The 16,498-nt window shown below is 41.2% G+C and overlaps 1 protein-coding gene across 2 annotated transcripts in view; it reads right to left on the reverse strand.

The window, feature by feature from the left end:
* Positions 1 to 13,126: 13,126 nt before the first annotated feature.
* LOC121861563 (alkaline phosphatase, tissue-nonspecific isozyme-like) overlaps positions 13,127 to 16,498 on the reverse strand; it is a 65,752-nt gene continuing 62,380 nt past the window's right edge. For both annotated transcript variants that reach the window (XM_042359447.1, XM_042359446.1), the window contains exon 5: positions 13,127 to 16,327. In XM_042359447.1, the coding sequence (XP_042215381.1) occupies positions 15,967 to 16,327 (361 nt within the window). In that variant the 3' untranslated portion in view covers positions 13,127 to 15,966. The remainder of the gene's footprint in view (positions 16,328 to 16,498) is intronic.

The following is a 16,498-nucleotide window of genomic DNA, read 5'->3' on the forward strand; positions in this document are numbered from 1 at the left end:
TATAAAACCATTGTTACGAGTTCTCCCCTGGTTAGATAGTTTGAGTACCTTTGTAATGACCCCTTTGTTTAGCCCTGACTTCCATTTATACACCTCTATCAGGTCGCCCCTCGCTCTACGTCTCTCGAGGGAGTGCAAATTAAGATGCTTTAACCTGTCTCTGTACTCAAGGTTCCTAATGCCCGAGATTAGTCTTGTCATTCTCCTCTGAATTCTTTCCAAGGATTCTATTAGGTGACCTCACTAGGGGAAAGGTCACGGCAGGGTTAGCTCCCGAGGGATAATTATCAGATATGGCCAGTGCTATGTGCTGTCTTGGGTATGTGAGTTTGTTGACCAAACTGGAGTGGTCCATGGAAGAATTGGCGAGGGCCAAGGAAGAAATTGAGAGGGCCACGTTGGAGAACCTGAAATTAAAGGAAGAGCTGGCGAGGTTAAAAGGGGAGCCAGTGTCTGACAAAAACTCAAGCGAGTGGAAGGTTGTGAGTAATGGGAAGACGAAGCTGGTGGTGAGGAAGTACACTAAGGATACGACAACAACGACAACAACAGCTAAGTGTACCAACCCGTTCAGTCCCTTGATAGACGAATTGGACGTTAGTACAGTCAGGGACAGGGATGACAAGGAAGGTATAAAAACTTTAATTGTTGGTGACTCACAGGTAAGGTACATGGACAGGGCCTTTTGTGGTAAAAACAAAAATAGGATGAGGGTGTGTTTGCCAGGAGCTGGGGTGGGGGATATAATTGACAGGATGGACAATATCTTGTCTGGTAATGGGAACAAACCCATTATCTGCCTCAGTGCAGGAGGCAATGATATTGGCCGGTGTAAGAGCGAGGAGCTTCTTGATAAGTTCAAGGCAGCTATAGATCGTATTAGGTCTAAGGGAGGGATCCCTATCATATGCCGTGTCCTGCCTAGAAGGAGAGTTGGTAGTGAATGGTTGTCAAGGGCGGTTGGTGTCAACGACGGTCTTGACAGATATTGCAAGTCAATATCAGTCCCATTCATTGACAACTGGGACAACTTCTACGGCAGAAGGGACCTTTTTGCTAGGGATGGGGTGCACCTGTCTCGGGATGGGGTGGCAACCCTGGCTGGGTCTCTAGAGGGGGCAGTTCAAAGGATATCGAAGTCTTTAAACTGCTAGGGGAACATATGGGCACGGGGGTGGGGGAGACTGCAGTAGGAGCGGGTAAACAAAGTAAAAGATTACAGGGAAATAGTGTTAGGAATGATGACAAAACTAAATTAAACAGGGAGTTTAAAACTAAACGCGGTAAAGGGAGGACTCAGAACACGGCTAACTTAAATGTCTACTACGCGAACAGTAGAAGTATGAGAAACAAAATGAATGATATTAGGGCCTTGGTATGTACCGAAAAAATCGATATAATAGCATTCACTGAAACATCGATCAACCTAGGCTCACTTGAGTTGCCGGTCGAATACCAAATTGCGGGCTACAAATTGTTCCATACCGATAGGCAAACCAGGAAAGGAGGCGGAGTAGCATTCTATGTTAGGGATAATCTGAAGTGTGAAATAAATAAGGAAATGAAAACTGAGCGGAATACAGAAACAATTTGGATAGAATTTATCGATGGTAGGGAAAAATTAATCACAGGAGTAATATATAGACCTCCCAATCCTGATAGAGTCAATGAGCGACTTATCTGGGATGAAATGCGCAGGGCTTCCATACACAACAAAGTCTGTATAGTAGGCGACTTTAACCTTGGCCAAATAGATTGGACTGACCTTACGGGTAACTCAGAATCAGAGGATTTTCTCGAGACGATCCAGGACTGTTTCCTAAGTCAACATATAACCGAACCCACATGGGGTAATAATATACTCGATTTAGTTCTGTCAAACAGAGAAAACTTCATTAGCAATGTCGAGGTAGGGAACGAACTTGCAAACAGCGATCACAAAGAAATTCGATTCCAGTTAGATTTTCAGGGCAGATGTAAGGAAAATTCCACTAAAGTACCAGATTTCAGATGGACAAACTTTGACAGTTTAGAGAGGCAGCTGAGTGAGGGGGTGTTGCGCTTGGCCGTGAACCTGACAGATGACTCCGACCTGATAACGACATCTGAGACTGCCAAGTTCCACGTCAATTTAAATAATGAGTTATTTAATGCACAGAGGCAGAACATACCATACAAAAAACTCAGATCAGACAACAATGACCCTAAATGGATAAATAATTATTTAAAGAACATCATTGGCCAAAGGAAGGCTATAGGTAGAAGGATAAAGCGTGGTGAAATTTACCTCCATGATTATTATAAGATATTGGCGAGTAGGGATAAAACCGAAAATTTAAACATGATACCCGAGGCACCGACTCTATTCAGAGATAGTGAAGAAAACAAATTTAAGCGAGATAGTAGTGACTAGTAACGATGTTAGTAAGCAAATAGACAAACTAAAGCCTAATAAGTCACCTGGTCCCGATGAGATATTTGCCAGAGTATTAAAGGAATGAAAGGAAGAGCTTAGTATGCCCTTAGCAAAGTTGTTTAACATGTTCTTAAAAACAGGTGTAGTACCAGAATCCTGGAGGATAGCGAATGTAATACCGATTTTCAAGAAGGGGAATAGATCACTATCCTCTAACTACCGCCCAATTAGTCTAACATCAATAGTAGGCAAATTACTGGAAGCAATCATTTCAGACTCTATTCAAAATCACCTGGAGAAGCACCCATTGATCAATGATTCCCAGCATGACTTCACAAGCGGACGTTCTTGTCTAACTAATCTATTAACATTATTTTCATCAGTTTTCGAATAGGTGGACGAGGGGCACAATTATGATGTGGTATATCTTGACTTTAGCAAAGCCTTCGACAGAGTCCCCCACGAAAGACTAATTAGAAAGGTAGAAGCTCATAGCATCAAAGGTAACATCCTTACATGGATTAGGGCGTTAGGGTGTGTCATACGGAGGCGATTTTTTTTTATTTTGAGTTTGAAAAATCGGCCCATGGTATTAATGATGTAGTTCTATGTGCAGAATCATGTGATATCTTCAGATTTGAAAAGTTTTCATTTTTTGCTAGTAAATTTTAACTTGAAATCTTATGAAAATTCAGTATTCCCACCCTTTTCCCAACACCACTAAATAGCTTATTTAAAGTAAAGTAAATGTATCAGGTTAATTTATTAGGATGAAAATGATCCAGAATAGTGAAACGAATGATCTTGACACATTTATTAAATTTAATATTCCTTTAGAAAACAAAATCATCAAAGCCATATTTACGAATCTGTTTTAATACCATAGAGAATAAATTTCTGAAAGCCATTGCCATTCTCGCTCACTTGGCGGTACACAACGCCTATAATTTGGTGTGCGGAGCTGTGTGTATCATGCAAGGGGTTGTCCAGGAAATCTCTGACCTGAAATATTGTGAGGCTTGAGAGGGTGAGGGGCTCACTGCCAGCCTGGGACGTTATCCAGATTCCATAGAGATCAGTGAGGTCTTGGTAATTTGATTGACTTCAGGAGTCTTCCTGGATTCTTGGAATCAGCTCACCAACTGATTTCGTCATGCCCAGATCCTCCATAAGTCTCATATCCAAGATCTTTTTGGATTGCTACTTTCTCTCCTCATCCTTACCGTAGAGCATTGTCTGCAGAATACCTCGGATGAGCATACCCAGGATTCCCAGTTCAAGCCCATAATCTGAACAACCTCTCAGTTGGACTCTCAGGAGCCTGCTGGAAGAGAACATGCCTCGGACTCCGAGGAACGTATGATTTGACCCTAAAGTTGAAACCACGGCAAGTAGACACTACGATAATGGATAAGTCTCACGCCAGAAGCTGGTTCCCTTTTCAGCTTTGGTGATGAAAGGACCAAATTTCTGCAGAACCCAGAGAGCCGTTAGAGCCACCCAGAATGTGGAGACTGGACCCGTCTGCAGGTAAAGCAAGTCTACTCAGGCATGACCCCAGTTTTGATGGCACTGCAAATCATGCAACCATAGCACTGGTCAGTACTTCAGGTCGTCATCATGACAGTATGTGCAAGCCTTCAACAGGAGGGCCAACTGTGATTTTTTTTCAAAGCTCGGATTTATTTTAACTCAGTGGCAGAGTCCAGCATCTTGCCAAGATGACCAGACCTATCTGTTGTTTGAAAGAGTCTTGCCATCCAGCCCTGGATCAGATGTCTGAGTGGCAACTCGCTGGTGTGGAGGTCATAAATAATCCAGACCAGCTTCCTCCCAATCTTCCCGCCTATCCACTGTATGGACCCCCCCTTATACCCCAGGTTCAGAGCAGTTGTCCCCTCCAATGGCCTGCCAGGGGGTCTGGTCTACGTTCTCTGGAGCCAGTCTCACAATGTTATCTGCCAATTATCTCAGCTGGCTTCTGATGTCATCTTTTCTCTGGAGGAATGCCACAAATACTTCCCTCCTGGTTCACTGCAGTAGGTGTAGTGTTCTCCTTCACCATGGCAGGGCCAACTTGTCAGAATTCCAACTTCATGAACACTTTAGTGTGTCATCCTTCTCCCATCAAAGAACAAAATAATTGATTCCATTTTTTCTTATCCCCTTATCAAACTCCCCTTCTAGGTTACTGATAAGTTTCCTGAGTTTCTCCTTACTTTGTTGTGACCCATCACCAGGTGAACATCATCAGGTGTTATCAAACCACCGTCATCCAGTAGCCATGCTATCTCTGCAGCTTCTCTGAGACCAGTGTGGTGTCGCATGCTGGCCAGAGCTACAAGCCTGGATATCTTCCTATTTCGGTAATCTGGCGTGCCTGGAAGTTTGGGATTATTTTCAAGCAGATAAAGTCACCTATTCTCCCACGCACTCGGATCAGCCATATGGGAAGCTATTAAACTCTCTGAATCAGCTGACTCCAACTGACGGCCTTTTTTTACTCTCACCCTGCCTTCTCAAGTCTCTTTTTCTCCTCGGCAACTCTTTCTCCTCTTTCTGTCTTCTCTGTGGCAGCCTCCTCCTTGTCTTTGACCTGAATATCTTGGCTAGAAATCATGAGAGCCCCTATACGCCAGTCTTCTCTGTGCTTTTGATAAAATGCCAGTTCAATCACAGGAATCTTCAGTTCACGATTGCAAATATGAGGAGATGTGGGCCTCGGAGATTTTACAGTCACCATCGCATCCAAACTCCAGGACAGGAGAACAATTGGGCACTTGCAAGTAATTATACAAATAACTGGTCCAGTTGCTTGGTAAAATGTCCTTAACTGCAGTTTTCCTTCCCAAGAGAGATATCTCTTGCCTTTTCCCAACTGGCTAGCAGTCTCTCTACTAATCTTCTTCTGACTTGTTATGACTGGAGGCTTGAACTGGATAAGCAGCCAGAGTGTACTGTGCCAAGACAGCTTTGGCTTCTATCACTGGCAATGTCTTTGTTTGTGTAAGTTCTTGGTTCTTTCACTGATTTGCCTGATTAAAAACACTCCCCATCTCAAAGCATCTCTCTCACTGTAGGCAACTGACTCTGCTATGGTTTCTCCCAGACCCAAGATAGTGACTGAGATGATGGATTTTTAGTCTTCGTCTCCATGGAAGCCAAGCAGCCATCGCAATATTATCAACTTATAAAAATGCATCAGAATCTGAAACAGAAAAAATATTGTTAGTTGGGTTGTTAAAGAATGGAAGCCAGAAAGCAATGTTCACTATTTAATTGTAATGCATCAATGCAGCTGTATCGTTAGATTTTCATAAATTTCACGCTAAAATTTACCTAGTAAAAGGTTGCAAAATATTGAAACTGAAATTATTTTCTGTTTATATACACTAAAATTCAACAAAAAGTGTGATGTATTATTAGTTTTAGCTGATTCTTCCTTTCCTATGACACACCCTATTAGCGTGGTTACAGTACAGAAACAGCGAAAAGAAATATTAACGGCACTAAGTCCCATTAGACAACGTCACAAGTGGGAGTTCCCAAAGGCTCAGTACTTGGACCATTATTATTTATTATATACATAAACGACATAGATATCGAATCATTGGAAAGAATTCGGAGAGAATGACAATCCTAATCCCGGGCATTAGGAACGTAGAGTATAGAGACAGGTTAAAACGTCTGAATTTGCACTCCGTCGAGAAGGCGTGGGGCGGCGACCTGATAGAGGTGTATAAGTGATCGGGGCTAAACAAAGGGAACATTACAAAGGTACTCAAACTATCCAACCAGGAGCGAACTCGTAACAATGGTTTTAAATTAGACAAATTTAGATTTAGGCGTGAAATAGGTAAACACTGGTTTGGAAACAAAGTAGTGGATGAATGGAACAAGTTACCAAATATCATCATTAACTCGAATACGCTGGATAGCTTCAAACATAGGTTGGATGCTTATATGAGCAATAGGGGTTGGGTGTAAACGGGACTGCCCAGTATGGGCCAATAGGCCCGCTGCAGTTTCCTCCATTCTTATGTTCTTATGTTCTTATGTTCTTATATCCATTCTGTAATACGGTGACCAGAACTGAACTGCGTAATCCAGGTGTGGTCTCAAAAGCACAAGATACAGTTTTAGGATGACCTTGCTAGTCTTGTAACTAACACTCCTTTGTATGAACCCAAGTACTTTATTAGCCTTGTTACGAGCAAAAACACATTGTTTACTTGGCTTAAGGTTCCTACTTATCATTTCTCCTAAATCTCTCTCGCAGTCGGATTTCTCTATGGCATCGTTGTTCATTTGGTATCTGGTTTCCCTGTTTACATCTCCTATACTGAGTACTTTACATTTGTCCACGTTGAATTTCATCTACCATTTTTCAGACCATTCGAAAAATTTGTTTAGATCTTCCTGTAGTTTTGCTGAGTCTTCGTCAGATTTAATAACACTTCCTATTTTAGTGTCATCAGCAAATTTACTTATGTTGCTGTCTATGCCGATGTCTATGTCGTTTATGTATATAATAAATAATAATGGTCCAAGTAGTGAGCCTTGGGGAACTCCACTAGTGACGTTGCTCCAATGAGACTTAGTGCCGTTAATGCTCACTCGCTGTTTCCTGTCCTGTAACCACGCCCTAATCCATTTAAGAATATTACCTTTGATGCCATGTGCATTTACCTTTCTAATTAGTCTTTCGTGGGGGACTCTGTCGAAGGCTTTGCTGAAGTCGAAATATACCACATCATATTTGTGCCCTTCGTCCACCGATTAGAAAACTGATGAAATGAATGTTAATAGATTAGTTAGACATGAACGCCCGCTTGTGAAGCAATGTTGGGAATCATTGATCAACTTGTGCTTCTTCAGGTGGTTTCGAACAGAGTTTGAAATGATTGATTCTAGTAATTTGCCTACTATTGATTTTAGGCTCATTGGGCGGTAGTTAGAGGATAGTGATCTATCCCCCTTCTTGAAAATCGGTATTACATTCGCTATCCTCCAGGATTTTGGTACTACACCTGTTTTTAAGGACATGTTAAACAACTTTGCTAAGGGCATACTAAGCTCTTCCTTACATTCCTTTAATACTCTGGCAAATATCTCATCGGGACCAGGTGACTTATTAGGCATTAGTTTGTCTATTTGCTTACTAACATCTTTACTAGTCACTACTATCTCGCTTAATTTGTTTTCTTCACTATCTCTGAATAGAGTCGGTGCCTCGGGTATCATGTTTACATTTTCTGTGGTGAAAACTGTTGAAAAAAATTTATTCAAATTATTGCTCATTTCTCCATCGTTGTCAGTGAGCTCGCCGGTATCTGACCGTATTGGTTCAATCTTTTCTCGTGTTTTAGTTTGATACATTTGGTAGAATCCTTTGGGGTTTGTCTTCGCCTTCCTTGCTATCCTTACCTCATTATTCCTCTTGCCTTTTCTTATCTCGGTTTTAACTCTACTCGCCAATACTTTATAATAATCCTGGAGGTAAATTTCGCCATGTTTTATCTTTCTACCTATAGCCTTCCTTTGGCCAATGATGTTCTTTAAATAATTATTTATCCATTTAGGGTCATTGTTCTGCCTTTGTGCATTAAGTAACTCATTATTTAAATTGTAGTGGAACTTAGCTATCTCAGATCTCGTTATCAGGTCGGTGTCATCTGTCAGGTTCACGCCCAAGCGCGACACCCCTTCTCTTAGCTGCCTCTTTAAACTGTCAAAGTTTGCCCTTCTGAAATCTGGTACTTTAGTGGAATTTTTATTACGTCTGCCCTGAAAATCTAACTGGAATCTAATTTCTTTGTGATCTCTGTTTGCAAGTTCGTTCCCTACCTCGACATTGCTGATGATGTTTTCTCTGTTCCACAGAACTAAATCTAGTATATTACTACCCCGGGTGGGTTCGTTTATATGTTGACTTAGGAAACAGTCCTGGATCGTTTCGAGAAAATCCTCTGATTCTGAGTTACCCGTAACGTCAGTCCAATCTATTTGGCCAAGGTTAAAGTCGCCTACTATACAGACTTTGTTGTGTATGGAAGCCCTGTGCATTTCATCCCAGATACGTCTCTCATTGACTCTATCAAGATTGGGAGGTCTATATATTACTCCTGTGATTAATTTTTCCCTACCGTCGATTAATTCTATCCAAATTGTTTCTGTATTCTGCTCAGTTTTTATTTCCTTATTTATTTCACACTTCAGATTATCCCTGACATAGATTGCTACTCCGCCTCCTTTCCTAGTCTGCCTATTGGTATGGAACAATTTGTAACCCGCAATTTGGTGTTCGACCGGTAACTCACGTGAGTCTAGGTTGATCCACATTTCAGTGAATGCTATTATGTCGATTTTTTCTGTACATACGAAGGCCCTAATATCATCCATTTTGTTTTTCATGCTTCTACTGTTCGCGTAGTAGACATTTAAGTTAGTCGTGTTCTGAGTCTCCCTCTACCGCGTTTAGGTTTAAACTCCCTGTCTGCTTTAGTTTTGTCGTCATTCCTAACACTATTTCCCTGTAGTCTTTCACTTTGTTTACCTGCTCCCATTGCAGTCTCCTCCACCCCCGTGCCCTCATGTTCTCCTAGCATTTTACAGACTTCGATATCTTTTGAACTGCCCCCTCTAGAGACCCAGCCATGGTTGTCACCCCCTCCGAGACAGGTATACCCCATCCCTAGCATAAAGGTTCCTTCTGCCGTAGAAGTTGTCCCAGTTGTCAATGAATGGGACTGATATTGACTTGCAATATCCGTGAAGACGGCCGTTGACACCAACTGCCCTTGACAACCATTCATTGCTAGGTCTCTTTCTAGGCAGGACACCACATATGATAGGGGTCCCTACCTTAGTCCTAATACGATCTATAGCTGTCTTGAACTTATCAAGAAGCTCTTCACTCCTACACTGGCCAATATCTTTGCCTCCTGCACTGAGGCAGATAATGGGTTTGTTCCCATTACCAGACAAGATATTATCCACCCTGTCAACTATATCCCCCACCCGAGCCCCTGGCAAACACACCCTCATCCTATTTTTATTTTTACCACAAAAGGCCCTGTCCAAGTACCTTACCTGTGAGTCACCAACAATTAAAGTTTTTATACCTTCCTGTCAGCCCTGTCCCTGACTGTACTAACGTCCATTTCGTCTACCAAGGGACTGAACGAGTTGGTACACTTAGCTGCTGTTGTCGTTTTGGTATCCTTGGTGTGTTTCTTAACCACCAGCTTGGTAGTCCCTCTCCTCACAACCTTCCATTCTTCATTCACCCGCTCTCCCTGTCTCTTTTCTTCCTTCATCTTTGCTATCTCTTCCTTTAATTTAAAGATTTCTTGCTCTAATTTCAGGTTTTTTTCCTTGGTATTCCGTAACTCGGTCCACAGATGGGCATAACCCTGTTTACAAGTAGCACTAGCCATATCTGGTAATTATCCCCGGTAGCGGAGCTAAGCTGCCGTGACCTTTCCCCTAGTGAGGTCAGAACATGAGCACTCATTATTATAACATCTATTTTAGATTATATTATCCCCTCACCATGTTCCTATGAATATTCTTGACCTTCCCCCATTATAACCTTGCCTCAAACCTTGTGTTGTAGTGTATGTAAGCTTTGTGGATTAAATGATGTTCATCTGCGAAGGCGCTGATGGGCGGAGCTTACTGAGCCAGCATGGGTCAGCATCACTGCACACACACTCAGGTGTTCCCTCTGTCTTATACCAGCCTTACTGGAGAGATGTTTCTGTCTCTCCTTTTCTGTCTGTCTTGTCCTTGGCTTGGTTGAGGGTAGAGGTCTGCCATTCTCTCTCTTTTTCTCCCTCTTGGCCAAACAATGTGGTCTAAGGTTTGTGAATCCCTTCCTAGGGAATGTTAGGTGGGGGTCAGTGGTTGATTTCCCAATAAGTAGGAAGTGTCTTGTACCTTTTATTTGTAAATATATATAAATAAGGTAGATTTACTTAGGTGTTTCTGTTTGTCTTTTTCCCCCAGGATTTTTTTTCTGCGATGACTAAGTATTTGGTAACACCTAAAGAGTAACTCAAGAAGATTAACCCACACAAAGCTAGCACTAGCAATATCATTTTTGTCCAGCTCTGTGTTCTGGGGGTTAAATTTTGTGGATACACATAAGGTTGTTACAGATATATGACAACAGATTTACTTAACTCATCCCCTTGGTGGACTTATTCACGTGCTTCAGTGATTCATTTGGTTCACAGTTGAAAAATTAGGTTTATTTATACTTTCGGACCAGTGAACCATTGGAATAAGACATATCTTTTCAGGCTGGAGAGTTTGGGTATGTCGATTTTGTTTCCTGTTGCTGTTGTTTTCTCACTTGTAAATAAATACTTTAAGAATGTGTGGAGGGAAATAACATAGAAGACCACAGTATCTGGTTTATTGGATAATGTTAGCTACAGAGTGAGACGTGGTAAGGTTACAATTGTGGACTAAATTCGGTAGAATTGTGATGTCTGATCAACTAAAAGTGAAAAACAAAGAAACAATCAAATAAACAAACAAACAAACAAACAATGGATTCTAGTGTTTGTACTTTGGAACTCAATTGCTGTTTTAGCTTCAATGATATAAAGCTGATCTTGAAACAAGCTAATTCATGTTAACAAAATATATCTGCTATAGGGAAAAATAGAGCCGTTTCTAAAATAAATACAACGCATACAGTAATATTTATGTACAATAAGTCATACTGAAACAGGCTATTAAATACCTCCTGTGGGGTCATCCGAGTCATGAGGGACGACAGAACTATGTAAGTGTCCCCCTCCACAAGGCTAACACACTCGCTTCCTTCCCTGAACAAGACACAGGATGTAGCCAGTCACTCCATCCAATAAGTAAATAATTACCTTCAAATCAAAACACTCATGTCTAAGGTTCATTACAATAAAAACTAATTGTCGTAAGCCATAGTGTTTCTATTTTTATTTTTTTATTATTTTTTGTTTGTTTTGGTAATGATGTTCTAATTTGTCAATGCAAAGAGAACGTAAAGACGAAGACTTTATTATGACCGAATACGGAGTCATATGTCAGTATTGATGTAAAAGTCAATATTATTTATATTGCTATTAATATTATTATTATTAGGCACGAGATTAGTACTGTTCAGTAATTATTATGCCAGATTAATTTACCTGAACCATATTAATTTATAAACCTCAGACTTTTCGTTAATGACAACCAGACAGAAACACTACGACGGCCAGACCAGCTCTCCTTACCATCCCCTCTATAGATTCATTAAAAAAATACAATACTTTTATCCCTATCCTCACAAAATAAAATAATTTCATCTCCCTGATTATAAAATACAATAACTGATTGTATTTTTCCTCCAGGATTTAATTTCATGAAGTTAAAAAAAAAATCATTAAGCGAGCATCAACGTCTCTCATATTGTCATGAGATGAGTTACATGGTAAGAACCACTTCGTATCCAACAAAGATGGGCGACGCATTTATTTGTTATTGCTGTATACATCTAAAAAATTATCCACAACTCATAATAGTGTATATTTCTGGATAATTAATTCATTACAGCAAATATTTTTTAATACAGTTATAAAAATTTCATGTGAGGAAAACAGTTTGGTTAATCACAAATTCGATGGTTTTCAAATCGTCATCAGTCGGTAGATGTATTTATCAATTTATACCTGTCGACTATTAGTTTATTTATTAATCTAGAAATACGCGCTTATAGACCTTAGTTGTTAAAGTGCAGTAATACATTATGACACCAATTATCATCTTGCAAACAATTAAGGCCATGATTTTGTTTCTACAAACCAACTACTTATTTTTGTTTGGTTTTCTTCAAATTACCAACCCACTTATAAAATAAATATTTCTTGAACATCTAAATCATATGAAATTTTAAAACAAGAAAAAAATAACTTACTTGAGGTGGGGGAAGAAACATATACCCAAGCAATGATCTGGCCTCACGACCTAAATCCAAGCTTAGAGAACCTACCCCCAATATAATATATAACTAATGCTAAGATACTGACCACACGGGGCAAACAAAGAATAGAGAAAAAGGCGCTACATAGACAGTGAGTTTCTTTACACTTGAACAGACAAGCCTGGGATGAGAGGTGGGCGAGACAGCACACCAGTTTTATAATATAGACACCCATACTGTCATTACCGTCAGGGGGACACATAACGAAATCCTCATTATCCAGCATCCCAAACTATTATAAAAGTGTTTGTCTGCTTGTCTTTTATATATATATTTTTTACACTTTTAATCATTTATATCTCGTTACACTAAAATGGAATTGTTAAGTGCATGCCATGTCTACTTTCAATATTTTTAGACACGACATAAACGTCACAGAAAAATGTCTGTTTTCTAGAATTTCAGACATAAAAATGACGTTCTTATTTGGCAGAAAAAAAAGAAATGTTGGATAATGAAGACTGTTTAATCAAACTTTGAGGGTGGAGGGAGGGTTACGGGTTCAAAAACAAACTTGTACTATGGACTCTTGAAGAATGCAGCGATTTTCTTTGTAGCGCCTACAGTGGTACAGCTTGTGACACACACTGTATTATGGTGGGTTTGAAGAACTTGTGACACACTGTATTATGGTGGGTGAACAACTTCTGACTCACACTGTATTATGGTGGGTGTGAAGAACTTGTGTACACACTGTATTATGGTGGGTGTGAAGAACTTATGACACACTGTATTATGGTGGGTGAACAACTTCTGACTCACACTGTATTATGGTGGGTGTGTACAGCTTGTGACACACACTGTATTATGATGGATGTGCACAGCTTGTGACACACTATTATGGTGGGTGAACAACTTCTGACTCACACTGTATTATGGTGGGTGTGAAGAACTTGTGACACACTGTATTATGGTGGGTGAACAACTTCTGACTCACACTGTATTATGGTGGGTGTGAAGAACTTGTGACACACTGTATTATGGTGGGTGAACAACTTCTGACTCACACTGCATTATGGTGAGTGTGTACAGCTTGTGACACACTGTATTATGGTGGGTGTGTACAGCTTATGACACACACTGTATTATGGTGGGTGTGTACAGCTTATGACACACACTGTATTATGGTGGGTGTGTACAGCTTATGACACACACCGTACTATGGTGGGTATGTACAGCTTGTGACACACACTGTATTATGGTGGGTATGTACAGCTTATGACACACACTGTATTATGGTGGGTATGTACAGCTTATGACACACACTGTATTATGGTGGGTATGTACAGCTTATGACACACACTGTATTATGGTGGGTGTGAACAGCTTGTGACACACTGGATTATGACACAGCCAATGACACCCACTGTATCATGGTGCATGTTCAGCTGTACACACACACACACACACACACATGCAGCTCGAGTTTATGAGGTCATGTACACCGTAGCAACTGTACACAATCACTACATATGTCTTAAAAGTGAAAAGCAGTTCTTCATAAATGACTAAACTCTGCGCTACTCTCATAATGTTTCCAAGGTAAGAGTTTTATATAGAAATATGTTATTATTATTATTATTATTATTATTATTATTATTATTATTAATCATTATCATTATTCTCTATACATAGATGATATGGTAGTGCTGTAAACACAATGAAGTATGTTAGTAATGGTACCTGCATGCACGTCTCCCAAGTGGTTGAACATTAAGGGTTACTATCTGTATTTTTAACTGTATATAGTTAATGAGGCTTTATCGTAACAGCAAATACCAGTTAATGATAAACTTAACAGCAGTCGGTTACCAGTAAATGATAGACTTAACAGCAGTCGGTTACCAGTAAATGATAGACTTAACAGCAGTCATTTATCAGTACTGATAGACTTTACAGCATTCAGCTACCAGTAAATGATAGGCGTAACAGCAGTAGGTTACCAGTACTGATAGACTTTGCAGCAGTCTGTTACCAGTACTGAGATACTTTACAGCAGTCAATTACAAGTAAATGATAGACTTAACAGCAATCAGTTAACAGTCATACAGTAGTTAATGACAAACTTTACAAGACCCAGAAATATCCGAGGTATAAAATTAGACTAATAGACAATGGGTTAAATATTTGTTTTGGGGAACAGAAAATTAAATGGTGAAATAATGAACGAGTGAGAGATACATTAAGAAAATGACAAGGCTCCGAGCCACTGTGATTGAACATAAAAAAATACAAAGGTTCTTAAGATGATGGTCATGATGTCAGAGGAGGCTACCTGCTGCTGCTGATGCTGTTGTCGTTGCAATAAACGGAGTAAGTACAATAATGACGAGAATTTGTATCATTGCACAAAAAAAATATATATATATACATTGAAGGCATCCAATGTTTATTCATGAATACATTCTTAATCATAAAAGTTCCAGAGTAAGTATGACCCATATTGGAGTAATAACTTAATTGACTAAAGTAAAACACAACGTGCACATCTTACACACAAGTCCAGTAAGTAAATATTCTAAATTAAAATAATACCATTGAATACTATGTGTGAGGAGGTGGTGTGGTGAGGAAGGGGCTGGACCACCCTGGACACCTGCATTGTCTCCTTCTGGTTCTTGTAGTTGTTTGACAAAGGAAAGTTCCTCCAGGGTTGAGGTAGCCAGGCTGGTACTTCTTCCCCTTCCCTCTGACTATTTCTTTCTTTTCTTCTCCATCCTCTTTTTCCTCCTTCCTCCTCCTCCTCCTTTTTTCCTTCCCCTCTCTCCTCCCCGTCTCTTCTCTTTCCACTGATTGTCAAACGCTGTTCCACAAGTTTTGCTTCTCCCAGGCCACAGAGGTAGAAACGAACACAAGAAAATGTTATATAGCCTTAAAGAACAGGAAACCAGTGTTCATCGTCTCCGTACACATACGCACACACACACACACATATTGCACGCACGCACGTATTCACACACACACACACACACACGTAAGTTTCCGTCGCCGCAACTTATTCCCCGCCTGACTTTTACCACGTAATTGTATATAACTGGCGTGACACAAGTGATGTGTCTTCACTTCACACGACACACACTGTGGTATAAGGGAGGTGACGTGTCCTCACCTAAAAAGACACTTACTGTGGATTAAGGGAGGTGACGTGTCCTCACCTAAAAAGACACACACTATGGTAGACGGGGGAGGGGGGGGTGACGTTTCCTCACCTCAAAAGACACGCACACTGTGGTATAAGGGAGGTGACGTGTCATCACCTCACATGACATACACTGTGGTAGGGGAGGCTTTGGGCTGCAGCACACTGAGTCACTGTACACTAGGGGACCACTGCCCGGTGTGGTCCATGTAAAGCTCGGGTCAAACCTATTACCTATAATATTCAACAACGTGTGTGAAACTGAGTCGCTGCCTTGTTAAGGGTCAGCGGGCGTGGGTGTGGGCGTACAGTCTTGACTCTGGCACTCTGCTCCTCCTTGTGGGGGGAGGAGGGGAAGGGAACCGCTTCTGAGTCTCTACGGCGCCCTTGCATGGCTCAGCGAAACACCAACACCACGGGCAGCATCAATAAGCTCAGGGCATGGTAGCTGGTCCACGCCCACGCCCTCGTTCCCGCATTCCACGCCCACGGGTCTCTAGTGTGTTGTTTCTGGTCCTCTACGGTGGGCGTGACTTGACCCAGTGGGCGACGGGCGGTGGGAGCGGGGGCTGGCCCAGGGGCGGCGGCACAGGCATCGTCGCTAGGGGGCTTCTCACAATGGGTGTTGTCTTCGGCGATGCAGGCGGCGTGAGCGATAGCGTGGGCGATGTACGTCTGTTCCACCGTACCGGAGAATAGATGAGCCCCAGGGCCCTGGGCGTACACTGGAACGTCCTCCCCGCCGTGCGTCTCGTACCTGAGGAAAGGGACAAAATGTGTCTCAGCAAATGTACGTGGAGACAGAGGACGGGGCACCATTTTCTGTGCACCTGTAGCAGGGAAATTTAGACCTTTAAAAATGGTGATGTGAAAGTGGGTCAGGAACACGCTTAGGGTGTATCTGTGGCCCCCCAAAATCATCACCATA

Source organism: Homarus americanus, unplaced genomic scaffold, assembly GCF_018991925.1.
Source record: "Homarus americanus isolate GMGI-L3 unplaced genomic scaffold, GMGI_Hamer_2.0 scaffold24260, whole genome shotgun sequence".
NCBI classification, from domain to species: domain Eukaryota; kingdom Metazoa; phylum Arthropoda; class Malacostraca; order Decapoda; family Nephropidae; genus Homarus; species Homarus americanus.